At 33.1% G+C, this 20,714-nt stretch overlaps 1 protein-coding gene across 1 annotated transcript in view; it reads left to right on the top strand.

Annotated features, from left to right (window-relative positions):
• LOC125073941 (nephrin) overlaps window positions 1-20,714 on the top strand; it is a 238,009-nt gene that overhangs the window by 174,857 nt on the left and 42,438 nt on the right. Inside the window, exon 9 of the mRNA XM_047685061.1 lies at window positions 16,771-16,907. Coding sequence (XP_047541017.1) covers window positions 16,771-16,907 — 137 coding nt within the window. The remainder of the gene's footprint in view (window positions 1-16,770; window positions 16,908-20,714) is intronic.

Consider the following 20,714-nt stretch of genomic DNA (forward strand, 5'->3'; position numbering starts at 1 on the left):
GCGAAAAATCCAGCGGGATCGTCGCGTTTGACCTTGAATCTTCGGGTAATTCCGGTTATTTTCGTTACGTTATACTAAACATATCATACCGGTGTACATTTGCAAATGAACTGAGTGTTGTTTAATTATATAACATTAAGAAGGAACTTCTGATCCATTGTACGTAATTACTCAATAAAAATATATATATATATATTTTAAACCTAAATATGTTAAGAGTATTTAAGAGACCGGCAAATAATTTATTTTACAATGTGTTCAATAATATTATTCTTACACTTAAATAAATAGCATACTTAACTAATGTTAAAATTCTCAATGAATACATTGAACATAAAAAAAATTAAAAATGAAATCGAATTCCCTTATTCAATATATAAACATTATACTTACTAATTTATTATCAAATCAATCAATAACACATCAATACAATAATGAACTTAAATATCGATATTTCATTGGTCACTTCAAAGTATCGATAGTTTCATATCCCTTTGTTTACGTCACTTATAAAATTGTATTAAGACGCGCCTACCGACGACGGAAGCTGATTTATGAGGCTTGCTAACTGCACTCGCTAGTGATGTAACACGATTATCGATTATTTCTAGTTTAAAATCTCTATTTCAATAAAATATGAATTCGTTAACAATAACGTTGTTTCTAAACTCCTTTACATTTTATAGATGAAACCGATTTCATTCTGCTTAGTTAAGCCAGCTGGACGATTTTAATTGAATCGAATGTAATTGACCGTAATTAACCGAACGAAGGACATTTAAAGCGATCCTTGTGCTATCGTTTTTTGAAATCTAAATAGTACTTGTAAGAATTATATTCAACCCCTTTCAATTCGAACGAACAAATCAAGACGATAACAATTTAATTTTACCGAACCGCCTTATCGACATCGATCGCAGCACTATGTCGGTGAAAAAAAGTTCTATCCAATAATATTTTATTATTTTCTTTGCAAGTTTTTACCTGGATTTCGTTTTTCTTTTCGGGGACTTCCCGATCGATCTCCGGGAATTACAACGTCAGCTAGACTAAATTATCGCTGATGTGCAAAATAGCGTATGAGAATCTCATTTTTATTTATATATAATTTAAAAAAATAGTGATACATGTTTAGGTATAGCGGATGTAGTTATTTACTAATATACTATGTACCTCATGTTGGACATTTCGTGCTGACTATCTCGTTTATGGTGGCTTGCTATGTGATTCCAAAGTCCTAGATTCATAGCCAGTCTTGGGTACTACAGAATAGCAGCCCGGAGTCTGCTCACACTCCCGGAAAGATCCAGCGATAATTAACACAATTAGTGAGTTCATTGTTGGTAGCTCACATTGAGAATGAAACGATTGCCTCGCTGCCATTTCTTTGATATATTGAAAACTAGTTTTTACTATCGTTTTAGGAGTTGCCTAGCCATAAAAAGTATCATATGTCCTCCCTCAAGGTTCAAGCTTCCTTAGTACAAAATTTCATCAAATACGGTTCAGTGGTTTGCCCGTTAAGGAGTATTAGATAAACAGACGGCGTTAGTTTCGCCTTTTTAATATTAAGTAAGCAATTGAGAAAAAACCCCGCTGAGTTTCTTTCGCCCGATCTTCTCATGTCAGGGTATTTTGCTTTGCGGACCGGTTTAAGTTTTTAATTTGACAATCAAAAAGTACGTAATGCTTCTATATTGAATAAAGGAACTTGATTTCGTTATTGGTTGTATAAGACAATTATTGAGCAGAAAATATAATGGAATAATGTCCAAATACGACCTTTCGCACTTGAAAGCTTTATCTGGTGTCGATTTTTTATATATTGGAATAATAATATATTTTAACTCGTCTACGTAAAGATATTTTTATTAAGATTGTAAAATGTTGAAATTTTATAGGTATTTAATATTACATGCCTCTCGAATTTTAATTTGAAAGTCAAATTCATAATATACTTTATTCGAGTAGGCTTCTACGAGCACTTTTGAAATGACATTTTAGAATTTTGTCATTATCAGTGCTTAAAGCTATTACTGAGATTAAATATTAAACAAAATGGCGGTTTAATATGATGTTAATTTAGTATATACTAATTTCCGCTCGTGGCTTAGTGCCGTGTAAGGTTTTAGGTACAATTTTTCCCCGACAAAAATATACGTAAATATGTACCTACACACGTAGGCCACGCCCTAGTCCAGACTGTAATCTATCTCTGAAACAAATTGTATCTAGATTTGTTCAGCCGGCGTAATTGAGTAACAAACATTTATCCCTCCAAACTTTCGTACTTATATTAATAGTAAGATTATTCTCAATTTTAGAAATAGATGATTTTATTTCTTTATTTTAAGTTATCATAGGTCAATAAGTAAGAGAAGATTAACTTAACTTTTTCCAGATAAACGTTTCAATATATTGATAGATATGCTTAAAAATGACAAGGCGTTATTGGACACATGCCCAATACAAAGAAAGATTGAGATGGTCCAGTAGTTAGAACGCGTGCATTCGTTAGATAAATATCCGTGACACTGAGTTGCTTGCAAAGTTTCCTGTTGATTGTTTGAGTGCGTAAAACGTGAAAGCGTAAAAAATAGACACTCGTATTTATAGGAGGATAGCTTACTGTAGTTGTCATTAACAATTATTACACTTGTCAGTAGGACTTTGTGCCAGTCTATATACAGGCACAAGGGACATAAAATCTCAGTATGGTTGGCGCATTGGCGATGTAAGGAATGGTTTGGTAATAAAATATTTTACCATCAGGTGGCGGTTTTTCATATAAAATCAATGAAAGCAATAAATACAACTGAGACCTTTTTCCTATGAGTTGAGTGGAGTAATTTTCCTACCTGGAATAATAAAAAAAAAAAAAAAAAAACAAACAAACACAGATGCACATTTTATTGTGCATCTCTTACTATATACTCAGGCGAGTTCAAGCAAAAACTCGACGTGCTTTCCAATGAACGAGTGTTTTTAAGTATTTCCTACAAAAAAAAATCCCAATAAACATTTTTTTCCCGACTCAGGATTCGAACCGAAGTATAAGTCACTAGACCCCGAATCTCTAAAAATCATCTCACAATACATCGAGCAATAAAAACGATTGATAACAAACCTAAAGTAAGCCAGTAATTTATAAAAACGATAATGGAAGTTCGTCCCTGAAGATTTGTGCCCCCATATTGCCGAATAAATTTCACTGGGCATTCTCATTTCCGTTTAGAGGGCAGCACTGTGATGCGATTAGCTGATCTCCACACTTGAATAATGTTCCCGCAATTCTGTGATGGAGGAATAGTTTTTTGTGAAGCATGCTTTACTTTTTCCTAAAGTATTTTGACTGAACCTGCGTCTTCACCTGCGCGAAATTTATAAAACACAAACGTCCGACGCCCGTTTTAGTGGAGTTTCAAAAAATCCGTTCTTGGATGTCTACACCATATAAGGAACCTACCTGCCAAATTACAAGTTTGAAGGTGTTAAAGTTTTCGTGAGAATTCGTGATTAATCAGTGAGTTATATTTCGCTTTTATATACGAGTATATAGATAAATTAAAGTTCAGAAACAAACACATCCATTATTACTTTATTCAATGTGCGACTAAACCATGTAGTGTGCAGAACCATTAAATAGAGCCTGAAGAGTACCTTTAAAATTTTAAATATGAAAGTATATATTACACTGCTGGGCAGAGAATCTTCTTTTGAGAGAACATTTTGGAACTCGTTCCACCACGCTGCTCCAATGCGTGTCAATGTAAAACGGGTGAAATTGAGAAACGAATCGACTTATATAATAGTATTATAAAACGAATCTTCTCCGAAACGCGTTACATCGTCTGGTATAATTTTCATGTATATTGGTTTAAGATTTTTTTCAGTTTGACCTCATTATTTCATTTATTTTTCTCATTCTATAGTTGTTTGGAGGAATACACTCATTTTAAATTACGAACAAAATCTGATAATTTCCGAAGCAGCGAAACTCTTTAATAAATAACAGCAAATCAATCGCGATTAGTAATGTACGCTATTGAAGTCCGATTTTTTTTATTGTTAAAATACTTTTTTATTACAGGAAGAAAAATATACTAAATTTCATTAAAATACGGCATATTATGTAGCTCGAGGCGGTCTGGCTCGTAAAAATGTCAACGGTCCTTTGTTGAGCGGGCATTACGTTGATATCGACTATCGATAACCCATTACAGTGTGGCGCATCACTAGTGATGTATGATTTTTTTTTAATGTTTTATTTTTCGCCGGCTGTAAGTTATGGTCGGAGTAAATTTTGTTTATTAAAATAATATATTTATAATATTTATCGATAAATTATGATTGAATTTTAGATATCGTTTATAAGTTATATTATTGATAACAATAATAATAATTATTATATCCCGACTTACTAAATAAAACCGTATAATTAAATCATTGTTTAATTCCACTTCTAAACTCATTTTCACTGATGGTAACGCGTCTAAGTAGGTAACCAACCACTCATCAATACTCAGTATTGTTGTGTTTCGGTTTGAAGAGACTTAGTTCCCAATGTTTGTAATGATGAGAAGCTTAATTTCCTACGGCGTCAATGTGTATGGACGATTGTGACTTACCAGTTTCATAAGAGAAATGTATTGAATTTTTAATGACACTGACATTAAATAAACATTTTAACAAAGTCTTTGAATACTAGGCATTAATTATATCCAATTATTTTCAGTATTGAAATATAATTGGAGTATACAAGTTGCCTTAATAATAATTTCAATTAAAGATAAAAGTTTGACCTTTGATGTTATTCAATTACGCTAAAACTACGGAGCTAGTTTAGGCCAGTATATACTTATACGTACATATATACTTCTTACTAATATTATTATATTAAAATAAAAAATAACAATAAAATTGTTGATACTTTAACGTGAATTTAGACACAATATAGTTCAGAAACTCACATGTAACAATTAATATACAAGTGAATATCTTGTATTTACATGTTATTTAGAATTATTATCAAGTATTTTTTGATATATAGTAGCTAGTTGGACTGGCACGTGTATCCCGCTGGATGTATATTAGAGCATTATGGAGAAAGCTCCAAACCTCAAAGGGGGGGGGGGGGTCAGGTCGTAGCCCAGCGGTGGCAAGTTAGCAGGCTGTTAATTTAAGTAACAAAGTACTTCGTAAAGATTGCACAAATAGATACAAAAGTAGAGAATTTATCTATAGAATTTGTTAGTAACGAACATATCTATAAATTTTTTTATTCAAATGAAGTAATTGTTTTACTACTGTCTGAGATTATTGCAAACGTGCGTAAATATAAGGATTATTTAATGCAACAAATGCAAACAGTTGTCTGTACGTCTGTCCTCTATGTAGTAAACTTGTGGTGAAACTTTTGTGAGTACTTAGTGGTGGGGCTTTGTGCAAGTCTATCTAGGTAGGTATCCACACTTATCATTTATTCTACCATCGAGCAGCTATACCTAGTCTTGTGTTCCGGTTTGAATTATGAGCCAGTGTAACTGCAGGCATAATGGCGCACAGTAAGAATAGTTTAAAAGAAAATTACGGCGCCAATGTCTACGGGCAGTGCTGACCATTAAATAGGCCATTCGTCTTTCCGCCTAAGTATGCCATAGAATAGAATTAAAAAAAAAATACAATTATAGTACAAGTGCCCTCCAAAAAAATGACTGAAAAAAACAATAATTTTCCTTTATATGTTTGTCTTTCATTATAAAGGTTAGTAGACCCTTATTTTACCCGCGCAAAGCCGGGACGGTTAGCGAGTTTATAATATAATATATAATAATAATACTCAGCAACTTTGACATCGTAGTCGGATAAACAGAGTACACGCCTCGTGTGTCAGCGTCATAATCTCGAGACGAGATCACGGAGCGTCCAAACAGTTCAGCCTTATCTTAAAGATATATATAAATTTTCAGTCACGTAGAAGGAATTTAGGAGAAAATATGAAACTAAGTGCTTTTGATAATATATTTTCGCTTCGTTTTTCATTTTATTTATTATACATATCCTGTTTCAAACTTCTTTTATATATCTATATCGTAAAAATAAAGTGTGTATGTTCGTAATTGTTCTCCTCCTAAACGTCTTGACGGATTTTCATGATTTACCAAAGAAGGGCCTTATGCAGGCCCGTCAATGTAGATACTTTTAAAATTTTTGATGAGTGTGTACTCATCAAATATTTATATTGGCGAGTGAGCCAATATAATTATAAGGTAACATCTCAGTTCCCAAGGTTTTACCGTTAAGTTCTTAAGGGTGGTATTGTCTATGCGTATTGGTGATCATTTACTATCAAGTGCACCATTTGACAGTCCACCAATATGATAAAAAAATGTAACGTGTGCGTGGCTGAACAGCACTACAAGTCATAACAAAGATATTGTAAAATTTAGAGCTACCACTGGCTCGGAATGTAAATTCTACCGAGAAGAACCGACTAGAAAGCAGCTTTACCATAATATTGCTGGTGGTAGACTGAATGGTAACCGCCTAGACACATGCAAAGCTTTGGTAGGACTATCTGCAGATAGTCCTACCAATATTAAACTTTCACATTTATAGTAAAGATATATTATGTAATAAAAATATATATTTATTTTATATAACCTTTATGTTGTTAACGATTTGTAATCATGGCTCATTATAGCTGTAATCCTCCGTATGTAGCGCACCCCTTACCACAAAAAAGCTGAGAACATGATGGATGATTGCTTGGATTAAGAAACGGGGCGGGTCAGAGTTCGATGCTTGGGTTAAGCCCCGAATTGTTAAATGTCTTTATCCTAAATTATTTCATCCTTATCGCATTCATTTTGTATTTCGAAGATTGTTTGTTTATCTTTTTTATGTCATCTAGATAGGTAAGTGGTCACCACTGCACATAGTCGTCAACCTTAAGAAAAAAAATTTTATGTTCCTTACGTCTGGCTATCTCTTGCTCAAACACCATTCAAACCGTAACACAACAATACTGTTTGACGGTAGAATATCAGATGACTGTGATACCTATCCACACAGGCTTGCACAAAACCCTACAACCAAATAAAATTATATTTATTTTATTTGGTTTTATAATATTTTACCAATTATCTTTCAAAGCTGTTATCATTATATAATACCTAAGAGAAATACCACTCACAGACTCCTCATAAGGATTTCGAAGCTATAGGTCCAATTGACTTGAAATTTAGCGCAGTTACTGATTTCGCGACGCAGAAACTTCAACTGCAAGGCAGGGGAATTAGAGGGGTGACTTTGTATAATTTTACCCATATGGAGTCTAATATATTCTATAATAATCAAAATAAACTACGTAAGTTAATTCATAGAACAACTCTAGGGAGTTTGGTTTATTCCGCGACGTCATATTCGAACAATAACGCCAATCTTCCATTATTAATCTTTCCCAAAAGCCCTCGTAAACTAATTACTATCGAATTTTGAGAATTCAAAACATATATAGCCGTGTGTCCCGTGTGAATATTCATCAGCGATATTATATGAATCATACGTTTTTACCCGAATTTTATGGATCAAATGGTATAAAATTTCAACGAAGATTGTAAGTTCAATTTTGGCAGATACTACTGAATTTTGTTGAAAATGTGCTTAATTTGTGTTTTTAATTCATTTCGTGCTCAAACCTATTTCTGTTGTATACATTTTCAGACAATTCTGGACAAAAACTCTAACTACCTTAAAAACTTTCTTAGCGATACGAACAAAGCACAGATTCGGAAAAAAACTAACAAAACTAACGCAATGACCTCATAAATGCTCAGTTTTATAATCATAACAGTGATACTTTATGGCAAATATGGCCAAGACTGTAACCAAGGAAATGAAAAACGTCATGTGATTCAATAAAATAAATAAACGCCACAATTTAATAACTTAAACCGCAATAGTAATAGAATACAGGGCGGTGGAAACGTTTTTCTTTGTAAGACTACACTCGGACGAAATTACTCGAAAAAGCGACGCCAGTGGAAAGTTTAATGGCGGGATTGTTTTCAAGAATTCTTCTACGCTGGATTTTTGTACTTCAACTCTCAATTTGCCTCCATCTTCATTGAGCTCATTCTTGAAATATACTAGCTGTTCTGTTACTTCGTTTAGAGTTAGATATCTTGTACGAAAAGAGTTTTAAAATTACAAGTAATTCACAAGTAGTCGCATTTTATTATTTGGTAAAAATCATCAGAACTGAGAGAATATCTCAGCAATAAACTAGAATGGATCCTCCGTTGTTAAACAAAGAAATGGTACTTTGATTACACGGTCACAACTTAACCCCGGAGACAACTCCATTTTTTGATTTTACGACTTACAACGATGTTCATTTGTTTTGTCCCAAAAATTAATACTAAAAAATAAATATAATTCTAAATTCATAAGTATATAATATGATAATGATTCTTAAAGGTTATATAGACGATAAAAAAGGCGTGGATCTAGTACTTGTAGACTTTCATGCAAGATATATTATACAATACTTTGCATTAAAATTTTTGGAAAAAAGAAACTACCGTGTCCCAGTACTTTTTGGATCTACATTCCGAACCAAAACAAAGATACCCGAAACAATGGTGCTTGTACTATTTGAATAAAATATATTTTGATTTTGATTTGATTCACCAATTAAAAAGGCTAACCTAACCTAACCTAACCTAACCTTTGGAGCTTCTTTCACCAGAATTTTCCTGTAAGGATCGATTACAGATGTAGCTGAATATTATCTGACTTGTGCAAGTTTCCTATGAACCAACAAGTATAATATAGATTACAAACATAAATTAAGGTCATGAAAACTCCTTGATGCAGGTCAGGATTTGAACTTAAAATCTTGCTATCATGATTCAAGATTGATTCCGCTTTCCACTGGACTATCACGGCAAAAATTCAAACAAATCCTTCCAAACATATGTCCAAAATTATTTGAAAGAGTGAAGGAGATTAATGAAAAAAAATAGTTAAAAAAAAATCCAACCAAGCTTGGCCAACTAATATTTCATACAGCAAGTTTTATCAGGCACGCCAAGTTTTGAAGTCGGACCATAAATCTTGATGATTGTAAAGATGAATTTAAAATGTGTAAGAGATTTGTTAGTACTTTTAGTCTGTTGGATATTATTTTAACAACTGCTTCAAATGAAAATTTATCAACAACTCAACTACCAGTGATATTTATATTAACCTACATTTCTAACAAGTTCAAGTATTCAGCTAATACGCAAAATGGAATGGATTTTATCTAATGGTCAAATTAAACAGACAAAAAAATTAAACATTAAATTTACAAAGGTTACTAAGATTTAATATATGTTTAATAACATGTCTAAATCAGCTGTCACGATGGTGATCAGCCATCTTTGATACGAAATGACGTCATAATTACAGTAAACACAAACGAAACCTCGTTTGTCAAACTTCAGTGAGTCGTGAAGCAATAAACGCATCGATTCTATGGTGCAATATAAAATATTGCACAAAATGGCTTCAAATAAGTAAACTAAGTCATAAAAATATACAATTTAAAGACATTTGGAACACATTCAGCCGATCCTTATATCCTCGAGAATGGAGACACGGCTCAAAGCTTTATCACAGACGGTTTACTCTTAAAAACATTCTCTGGAAGTCGAGATTAAGTAATAAATAACGCCTCAGAAAATTTAGAGAGAAATTTATAATGTTGTTGCGAGTCATAGGCGGAAGCGTTTCGTATTTATTTAATGTTATTAAAAAAAAGATAGCCTGATGTGTAGAGCACGTCAATATTAAGCGACTAAAGAGGCTCCGAATCACCAAAGATTTTTGTTGTCACATACTTAATTTACTATGTAATCACAAAACCGTGAGGAAACCTACCTGCAATCGGACGATATTTAGCCACTGCAACAGTGATACAATAAACTCCATATCCATTGAGAGGAGAGGCCTTTGGAGGTAATCACTGATGGTCCTCTTCCTCGACATTATTATTTTTTACACCACACATAGGATGCATACGTTGCGCGCGTTCGTATATTTTACTCTCGCCTTTATTAGTCCACGTTTACACTACTGGGATGGACTTGTTCGTGTGAATACTTCTTTATTTGTTTGAGTTGTTCAAGTCTAATGAGCTTGTGGGTTTAAAATTATTTATTAAAAACATTTTTATATCGTTTTATACACATGTCGTGAAAATTTAACGTTGGAACGTTACTTGCATTTTTATAACCATTTATCTACAAAGTTAAAATCAGTACAATTATAGTAAAAAGTGTTACGTATTCAATTTAAGAATACATAAAAAAAAAAAAAATCCGTAAAACTTTTAAGTCTTCTAATTGAGTATAACGAAATAGATCTGTCTAGATTAGTTTATGTCACAGATAAATCAAAAACTTTATTTAGCTGATCAATATACGAACGTGTGAACACGCACTCATAATATTACTGCTACTGCAAATTTAAGAAAAGCACTTTGTGTAAGGCTGTTTGGCCAAGGTTGGTGGCACATTGGCGATGTAAGTAATGGTTAATATTTCTTACAACGCTAATGTCTATGAGCAATGACCAGGTGGCACGTTTACAAGTCCGCCTACCGAATACATTAAAAAAAATACACCATGAATTTATTAACACTTATTTATCAACCCTTCAACTTTTGGGTAAAAATAAATTAAACTTTTTAACAGTTAACTCGACAGTATTTCTGGCAACATTTTTCGTTTCAACGGTTTCAAATGCGTTGTAGACGAGTTTACGTTATCAATCATCGAAGTCGGACGCTATTATTTTCCCATCATTCAAATCCATTGTATTTATAAAGAAGATAAAAATCTCCCGGAGATGTATTATAAATAACTCGTTAGTGAAATGGGATTTTGGCAGCGTCCTCTGACTAAATATGGTTTTAAATATTTCTATTACACGTACAATATATTTTCCTGCCGTATAGTTTTGCATTAGTTGCGTAATGTAAATATTTTTATCGTTTTTTATTTCAAATAGATAGACAGACTGGCTAATGATTCATCTGATGGTATGGGTGGTACCATGGACACTGCCGAAGAAATATTAACCATCCATTACTTCGACAAGCAACCTTGGGAATCGAAACAGGACCACAATAGTACTAAGTATTGTTCCGTGGGAGAATATCTGATGAATGGTTGGTACCAGATACCAATTGAATCTAATTAAAGCCAAGCGACCAATCCAAGCTGAAACTCGACATGTTTGAAATAATGTATTGTCATTTAATATAGATATAGAACTCCAACTAAATAAAGCCAAACGACCAATCCAAGCTGAAACTCGACATGTTTTAAATAACTTTATGCCAAAAATCAAGTGTCCATCACACATCGATCTAACATATTTCCTCGTTCCATTCTCCGACTTAATAATATCCCAACTGATACTGTAATAAAAGCCATCACTCAACCTTGTAAATGGGCAAAGATTTTATCAGAAAACCTTTAGTGTTACGGAAATGAGAATTCTAACAAGATACTTTTTTCCCATTGGCCTGATATTCTTTTAAATATAATAAAAAAATATATTTAATGTTCAAAGGAGTTTTTAAGTTATCATTTTAAACGATCGCTTGAAAGATTTAATGTTGGTAATAAAAAAGAATGTTGGATGGTAAGTCATCACTGCCCATAGACATATACGTCGTCTAAAATTTTAACCATTTCTTACATAGCCAATGCGCCACCAAACTAGGGAACTGAGAAGTTATGTCCCATAAACTAGTTCCTTGTTCTATGGGACTAAAATTCTTCGACACTATTTGTCTGAGCACCATGAACGTATTATATATAAAGTTTTATAAGCACCATCGATGAAAATTTAGGACACTAAAACATCTTTGTGAGAGAACTTTGAAATTAATTCACTAGTTTAAAAGTAATCTACACTTTTGTTATAAATAATAATAAATATATACTGTACTGTACAGGATTCTATAAATTATAGTCAGTATTGTTTAATGTTCAATGAAAATTGTTCGTACAGGATACATAAATATAATTGTTTATCGTTGTTAAATTTATAATTTTTATAATTTAGGTAGGATGGACAAATTGCCTACCTAATGGTCACCACGACAATCATCTTAATAATTACTACGGGTAATTAATTCAATTCTACTTAATTCAACTGTTTTTTGTAAGAAAAGGTTCGTCACCTTAAGATTATACGGCATTATAAGTCGCATCTAGCAAGCAGCAAGAGTATAATAGCGTTTAAAAGCTATAATAATGCTTTAGATTCAAAAGGTAATAATAGTTTACGGCTTGATAAAGGAATGAATTTGAAAACTGACTCACCCGTCCAAGCGGAACATCTTTAATATACCTTTAATCGCTTATAAATCTTGCACCGCTACCACTCATGACTTAAGTCATACATAATTACTCACGTGAATAGTCAGTGATTGGTAAAATCATTAGAGCAATTACAGTTTCGTCTCGTATCTTTTGATCAATTGAATAACCGAAATACGCCCTTATGCCAACATATTAAAGGTTGGATTCCTGTAAGTATAGTGCGTATCAACAAAGGCATCTATTTGCCTAATTTATTAGTCACTGCTTTCTATTTTATTTATTTTGTTCTAATTTTAAATATTCCGTTTAATCATCTCATATTGTAAATATTTCGATTGTAAATGTCAATCGTTTTTTGATTCCGTACCGTTTAATTTGATCTAATCCAATTACCATAGAGAAGCAAAAGATATAGTAACTTCTAGACTCTAGAAGTTACTAAACTTTTTTCTAATAAAATCCTAAAAAACTTTAATGGCTTGTCCTCGGGTTTCAACCCAGGACCCGCGGCCTTGGATCTAGCTAGTAGACCAACGAGGCAGCTTAACACGAAATGTATTATAAACGTAAGTTAAGCGTATGAAACATCAGAGCTTGGTCGGATTTGAAGTCACAATTTTCCAATAACTGAGCTATCTCGCTGAATAAAATTGTATCGTCAATGCAATGTTAAATTATTTGTTACTTATAAAGCTCAAACGTCTTACCGGATTATATTGTTTAAAATACATAATATGACAACATGGAATACGTCATAGGGTGATTTATTATTCATTTTTAACTAGGTGAACCTGTGACTTCGTCCGCTTGGAGTTCATTTTGTGATAAGAATTTCTTCAAGAACTTCTCTACAACCCTGTATCCGCGACGTGTCCTTGGGGTTCATGTTTTTTTTTTGTATTTAATATTATCAAAATTTCTGGGTTTTAACCGTAAAAGGGTAACAGACAGGCAGATAGAATTACTCTCATATTTATAACTAGTAATTGCCCTCGGCTTCGCTCTCGTTTAAGAGGTTGCTTGTCAGGTGTTAGGTATAAAAGTAGCCCATGTCGGTTGTTTGTTCAAAGATCAACAGAGAGATTTACTTCAACATATATAATATATATATAAATATTAATACAAACAGCATTACTCTGTATTGTTGTGTTCCGGTTTGAAGAGTGAGTGAGCCAGTGTAACTACAGGTACAGGGGACATAACATCTTAGTTCCTAAGGTTGGTGGCGCATTGGCGATCAAAGGACTGGTTAATATTTTTTACAGCGCCATTGTCTATTGGCGGTGGTGACCACTTACCATCAGGTGGCCAATATGCTCGTGCCTACCTATACTATAAAAAGAAAAAAAAATACAGATTAACAAAAAAATATTAATAAATAGCCAAGAACCTAAAATAAAAAAAGGGTTTACAAAATTCATCCGAACATAAACTTTTAAACGCAGGCCATCCAAGGAAATAAATCTGACGAAACTTTTTAAACATAAAACTACCAAAAAACGCAGTTAAAATTTGATCAAAGAAGCCGCTATTCGTTTTTCATACCTCTTTGTGCTCTTAAAGCAGCTCAGCTGTAAATACTCGGTGTAATTTACAGATCGCCTTTCATCCTACTTTTACGAGTAGTTTGCGACGTCGAAAAAAAAAAACCGTAACTATATAAAAGTGTTGGAACTTGTCAGATATTCGCTGACGCTTCTCATTTTTTCTATAAATATTTAAAACTTTACCCTCGAGGAAGTTTCGGGTTAACGATGAATAAATATAATTTATGAGATCCAGAAGATAGATAGATGTATTGTTATTGTACACACACACATTTAAAAATACACAGATTCAATTATCATAATAAAATCTTTTATTATATGTATGTAATGTATTATATAGGTGTTATATATAAAGAGGATCACGTTCAGGTACCACCTGCTTAGTGTATATTTTACCGCCAATTTCCTTTAGTATTTTTTGTTCCGGTTTGGGTGAGTGTGCCATCTCTGTTCCCAAGGTTGTTGGCGCATCGGTAATGTGAGCAAAGGTTCAAATTTCAAATGGCGCTAATGTCTATGGGTAGTGATGAGCACTTACCATCAAGTGGCCCATTTGCTCCAGCAAGGCCCACATCCTCCCACCCCCACTTCCACGTGGGGAAAACGCGTAACGCGTTTTTCCTGCGACAAAAAAAAGGCTAGTAAAGATTAATACATATAAAATTAATCTATACTAGCATTATAAATGCGAAAATAGCTCTGTCTGTTACCTCTTTACTCCTAAATCACTGAGCCGATTTAGATGAAATTTGGTATGGAGATAGTTTAAGTACCGGGAAAGGACATAAGCTTTTGTTTTAATTCACCCTTCGAGGTGGAAAAAGGAGGGTTGATGTTGTCCTTTTAAAGTTAATAGTACATCTAGATATATCTTTATCTAGATAGATTTTTGAAGATACCGCAAAAGCCAGTTCTTTTTGTTTGTTCCTTCTCTAAAACTTGGACCATGTTCAACTCTGTCAATACGATGCGATCCGGCTGACTTTTAGCTTATTTTGCTAAATCTCATCTGTAACAAGTGTTTGCCTTGATATAAAACAGGACCATACAGACAATTTACAAAAAATTGAAATCTCTTTGTATATATCCAATGATCTCAAATACGACACCTACGCTGTAAGTTGGTCAGGAGTTGGGTATCCTGCCAATATAGATTAAACCGCAGCATCAGATCAAATTAAACATGTGATTGTAATATCAAAAATGTAAGTACGACCAGTACAAGTAGATGTGAGCTACTTCAACAAGTGAAAAGACAAGTGAGAAACTTTAAACAGAATTAAAAACTTTCTCGATCAAGTCTTACAAAGAAAACAAAACTAAATTAAAATCAGTTCATCCTCGTCGTCAGTTTAGGAGCTAAGATGCCAAAGACAGACATGCAAAATTATAACACCCATTTTACTTAGAAGGTTAAGACAGCGATCAATTCTAAATTTAGCATAAATTTAATGAGAAAATTAACAATTAAATTTGTTTTAATTCAAACTAAATTATAAAGCTTTTAAAATAAACCGTACAAAACAAACGGTCTGAGAGTCGTAGATAACCGCTGAAAACTGAAAAACGATCCGAGCAAACTTTGAAAAGTTAGACTTATCCCGGTTTTGCTTTGAAATCTTAATTACTTCGCAGTTATGTTTGGAGGAGTTAAACCGCCAGCGAGAGATAAACTACATACCAGTAATATGGAATACAGAGGCACGGAGGAATATATCGGAAATTTGGAAAATTGGTAACTCGCTTGCTTTTGGGAAGCACATTTATGGATTTTCAAGTGATTTAGAATGATTGCGTTCAGAAACATTATCATACTGAAATACAGATGTCCGTTTTAACGTAAGAAATAATACACTGTGATGAGAAAATAATACTGAACAATTTAATCGTCCCAGTGCTGGGCTAAGGTCTAACTTTTGGAGCTTATTCCACCACGCTACTCCAATGCGGTTCATGATGTTTTCCTTCACAAAACACGAGATACTAGAACTAAGATGGCGCAGTGGTCAGAACGCATAATCTCAACGAAAAATTGCGACTTCAGACCCGGCTAGCAACACTAAATATTCATGTGCTTAATTTGTATTTGTTTTATACGATCATTAAAAATTAATTGTGTTGTAATAGAATATTCACGTCAATAAATCCCTTTGTATTTTATAATTACAAAATTGTCCTCATCTGGCTGTGTTGGTTATGAATATAAAACATATTTACCTAGAATTAAGTTAATGACGCTATCATCTATATATATATATACTAAGTATATATAGATGAATCAATATAACTGTCTAGAGCCGACTTGATGGAGTTTCTTTATATATGTTTTATTATTATTTGTAAATAACCTGGAAATAAATGGATATATATAAATGTTTCTCACGTTCCTTGCTCCACTTACATATATATATATGTAACACTAGCATCATCGAATGTAGGTCAATAAGATTAAATTTTATATATATATATATATATACTCATAGATGAGTATGTATACAGCGGATGTTTAGGTAAACACTAGTTTTTTCTCTTTCAATCATCATTGATTTGACATTCGAAAGAATGAGACAAAAAATATCTAACAAAAGACGTCTTGAACTAATTTCACAGGTATTATTGATTATTATAAAATGTTAACAAATATTATAATTACGAAAATAAGCTTATCTGGTACGTTTGGTACAGAAAAAGACAAAGGGTATATATCTAGTAAGAACATACCCCCTCCACAACCGTGCATAATACTCAAGGGGTAACTAGTAAATACATAAGACGATAAAAAATAAATTATAATAAACTTATTAAAATACATAATTTGATTTTTTTTATCATTGTTTCAGAACAAGCGGAAGGATGTCGGAAAACGTGCTCTCATTCAAGGCTGATGCGTCTGATAACAAAGCTCGGTATTCATGCGAAGCCAAAAACATCATGATAAGTAATACACTGAAGGCCGAAATAGATCTCACTGTTCTGTGTAAGTATATTTCATTTACATTCCTAGACTATTAACACAACGTTTCTTAACAACGAGGATCTGAACAAGTTCGTTTTGGGAGTAACAATCATACAAGCGACCTTCCTTACTTTGAATCCGTATAGCCCGTATTCAAAGTAAGGCCAGAGGAAACGTATAGCTCAAGAAAACCAAGAATTATGTGAAAAATAAACTTACTAAACTAAAAATAAATCTTGATTATACGTTGTAAATCGACTAAAATTTCAAGATTGTTTAATATTGACGATTCAAAAATGCTTTATTGTAAATTTAATTCAGATAAAATATATTTGATCTGATTTCTGATTGAGTAGAATTCGTCTAAATTTTATGAGTACACCTAAATCATTCTTTAGATATTATTGAAACTATCGAGTATTTTATTTAGTAAGTGCACTTACAATTACTTATAATAACCGTTCAAGGGTATACTAATATTTTAAGACAAGCCCTTAAATGTCTCCTTGCTGATCAAAAGCCTTTCTCCTTTTGAGCTTGTTCCACAACGGTTCTTCACTCTGATTTATTTCATTTATCAGTTGTATAACTTCATTCGACACAAAGGTCTTTAGAATATTTTCTTTTAGCACCCATAATACTATGGTTAGTTTAAAAAACAATGCGATTTTATTTATACTAATTGTGGTCTAACAATCCTATCTATGATTTCAACATTTTAATTGACTTAAGTAAATCTAATTATGTCCTTAATGTGCTTAATCAATTTCAATCACAACGGAGACCATGCTCAAGGGAGACCAAGTTACTAAGCTGAATATGTAACTGTGCACAGGATACAGGAGTGCAAACAGGTTTTACTGGATTTAAAGCAAATAACTAGAATCTGTGTCCATATGATCTAAAGACTGGAAGACCGAGACAGTCTATTAAATTTACAAACATAACAACAAATGTGTACTCACACGAAAACATTTTAAAAGCTATTGAAAACCCTTCGAAGGGTAACGAAATCGCAGTGTACACACGAATACACTGTGATTCCCTTTCAGAAATCCTTTGACGGAGTAACCTTGTCAAATAGAGGGTAGTCAAAAAGTTTTTTTTTATTCAATCTTATGGTACAATAAATAGGCTTTGGAATATTGAATATAAATTATTATAGTTAGTGGTTACTAACTATAATTATTATTAATAAACATGTTTTTACTATCGATACGTTAGTGAACAAAGCATCAAAGTAGCATGTAAATAAATAAATAATAATAAATAAATAAATATTGGACAACATCACATACATTACTCTGATCCCAATGTAAGTAGCTAAAGCACTTGTGTTATGGAAAATCAAAAGTAACGACGGTACCACAAATACCCAGACCCAAGACAACATAGAAAACTAATGAACTTTTTTACATCGACTCGTAAATCGAACTCGGGACCTCGGAGTGGCGTACCCATGAAAGCCGGTGTACACACTACTCGACCATGGAGGTCGTCAAAGCATGTACCTTGTGGCTGTAATTATTGGTTCAATTCAGACGAGAATACAGTATTAAAAAGTATTTATGAATGAATGGTTCCCAGACTTTCACAACCTACACGTGAACAATACTCAGAACACCATATCAACAATCACCATATCAATTGATCTACAAACAATCACATTATTAAGAGTTTAATGTTTTTTCTTAAAAAATTATCTGAAGAATTGTTTCGACAAAACCCGGCCGCTAAATTTCACCATCGAACATCGCGTCAGAATTCCAAATTCCATCCACACCATTCGATATTCGGCAATCCACAACAGCGCGATTTTGAAGGCATTTCAGGCCCTCGGTGAAACAAGCCGCTGGCGGTTTTTCCGTACCGATATCACTTGGGAACTATTAAAAACAAAGTCTATTCGTTTCTTAAAGGCCAGCAACGCACCTGCTATCATCTCGGTGTTGCAGATGTCCATTATTGGTGGTAGTTAGTAGAGTAGATTAATATACACTTGTAGTCGAATCTCATTAGACGCGTCATAGAGTTTTCCTCACTTAGTTAACACATTTATAACATACACACATAATCTGGATATATATGATCAATAAATAAATTAATACTGGACAATATCACATACATTACTCTGATCCCAATGTCAGTAGCTAAAGCACTTGTGTTCTGGAAAATCTGATGTAACATCGGTACCACATGGTCCATTTGTGTCAAATATGCCGAAAAATTTGTTAATTAACATAACAAGTTAACGCGTATGCAGTACAAAGCTTTGATATATCTATAATGTATTTGATACTATTTTACTTGGTGGTAGGGCTTTGTGCAAGCCCGTCTGGGTAGGTACCACCCACTCATCAGATATTCTACCGCCAAACAGCAGTACTCAGTATTATTGTGTTCCGGTTTGTAAGCCAGTGCTACAGGCACAAGGGGCGTAACATCTTAGTTCTCAAGGTTGGTGGCGCATTGGTCATGTAAGGAATGGTAAATATTTCTTACAACGCCATTGTCTATGGGCGTTGGTAACCACTTACCGTAAGGCCCATTTGCTCGTCCGCTTACCGATATCATAAAAAAAACAAAAATGTGATATTCAAAATATCTGTTCTAATGAAAATTACATGAAATTACTCTACATATATTCTTGTTCGGACAATTAAAACACAATCACGCTAATTCGAGTAATACACGCATGTGGCATTACACGCATATCGTATCCTCTTATGGTTACAGAAATATCATTTCGATTATAAAATAATACAACATATCTCTTTTATCTTGTTCCAAACCGAATTTCTCTTTCTTATTGTTTATTAAAGAAACTCCCAGTCCCATAGGTAAACGGGAAAAATTCCTTCCGATCGAGAAATACTTTTTCTGGACAATATATATTTTTGTAGGTCAAAAGAATCCGCGGCCCTTAAGGGTTAGGTCGATTAGATATTGCCTCAACTTGTAGTTATTTTTGCAAGATTTACCTCTTCAAGGAAAAAGTTTTCTGAATCATCGTATACATTAAAGGAATGGTTTTGATTGATGCTTAAACTCATTTGAATGGAGGATTAAAATAATGAATGTGTTTGTTACTATCGTTCTGAAGATTTATCTACTACCAGCCGTGCCCGCGACTTCGTGCGCGTTTGAATTTAGTAAAAATACGTGACTTTATTATTATTTTACATATAATTCTAAAATAAAAGCAGCCTAAGGTACTCCTTATTATATCACTTCAGCTGTTCCAGAAATTAGCCGGAACAAACAGACAGACAGACAGACAAAATTTGTAAAAAATGTTATTTAGGTATATGTACCGTGTATACATAAATATACATTTAGTAAAACGCGGTTATTTTAATATTACAAACAGACACTCCAATTTTATTATATGTATAGATTAACATTAAGATATGTCTTACATACTTGGTAAGGCTAAATCGAACCAGTTTTGTCGCATTAAAGAAAGTAGCATTAATAACAAACATAGCTGCAGGATTTAAATAAATCAAAAATGTTAATTTTATTTAGGAATTACTAACTCATTCCTCGTTGATTTGTTTCATTGAACCAAATTTCTTAAGTTCAAGTAACTGATCAGTAGCAAAAGCAACCGAATATTCACCAATAATCGCACTTCAAGCTCGGGTTGGTATCACCAAGCTTTCACGTACTTTGACGTGGGTTGGACATTGACGTCGCCTGGTAAAATAACATCAAACAGGACATTCCTCCTGTCCTCATTATTGAGGACATTTAAAGGTTACATTACTTATTCAACCAAAAAAACAAAGCTTCATCATAATCAAAATAAACTTTATCAAGTATTTA

Source organism: Vanessa atalanta, chromosome 26, assembly GCF_905147765.1.
Source record: "Vanessa atalanta chromosome 26, ilVanAtal1.2, whole genome shotgun sequence".
Taxonomy (NCBI): Eukaryota; Metazoa; Arthropoda; class Insecta; order Lepidoptera; family Nymphalidae; genus Vanessa; species Vanessa atalanta.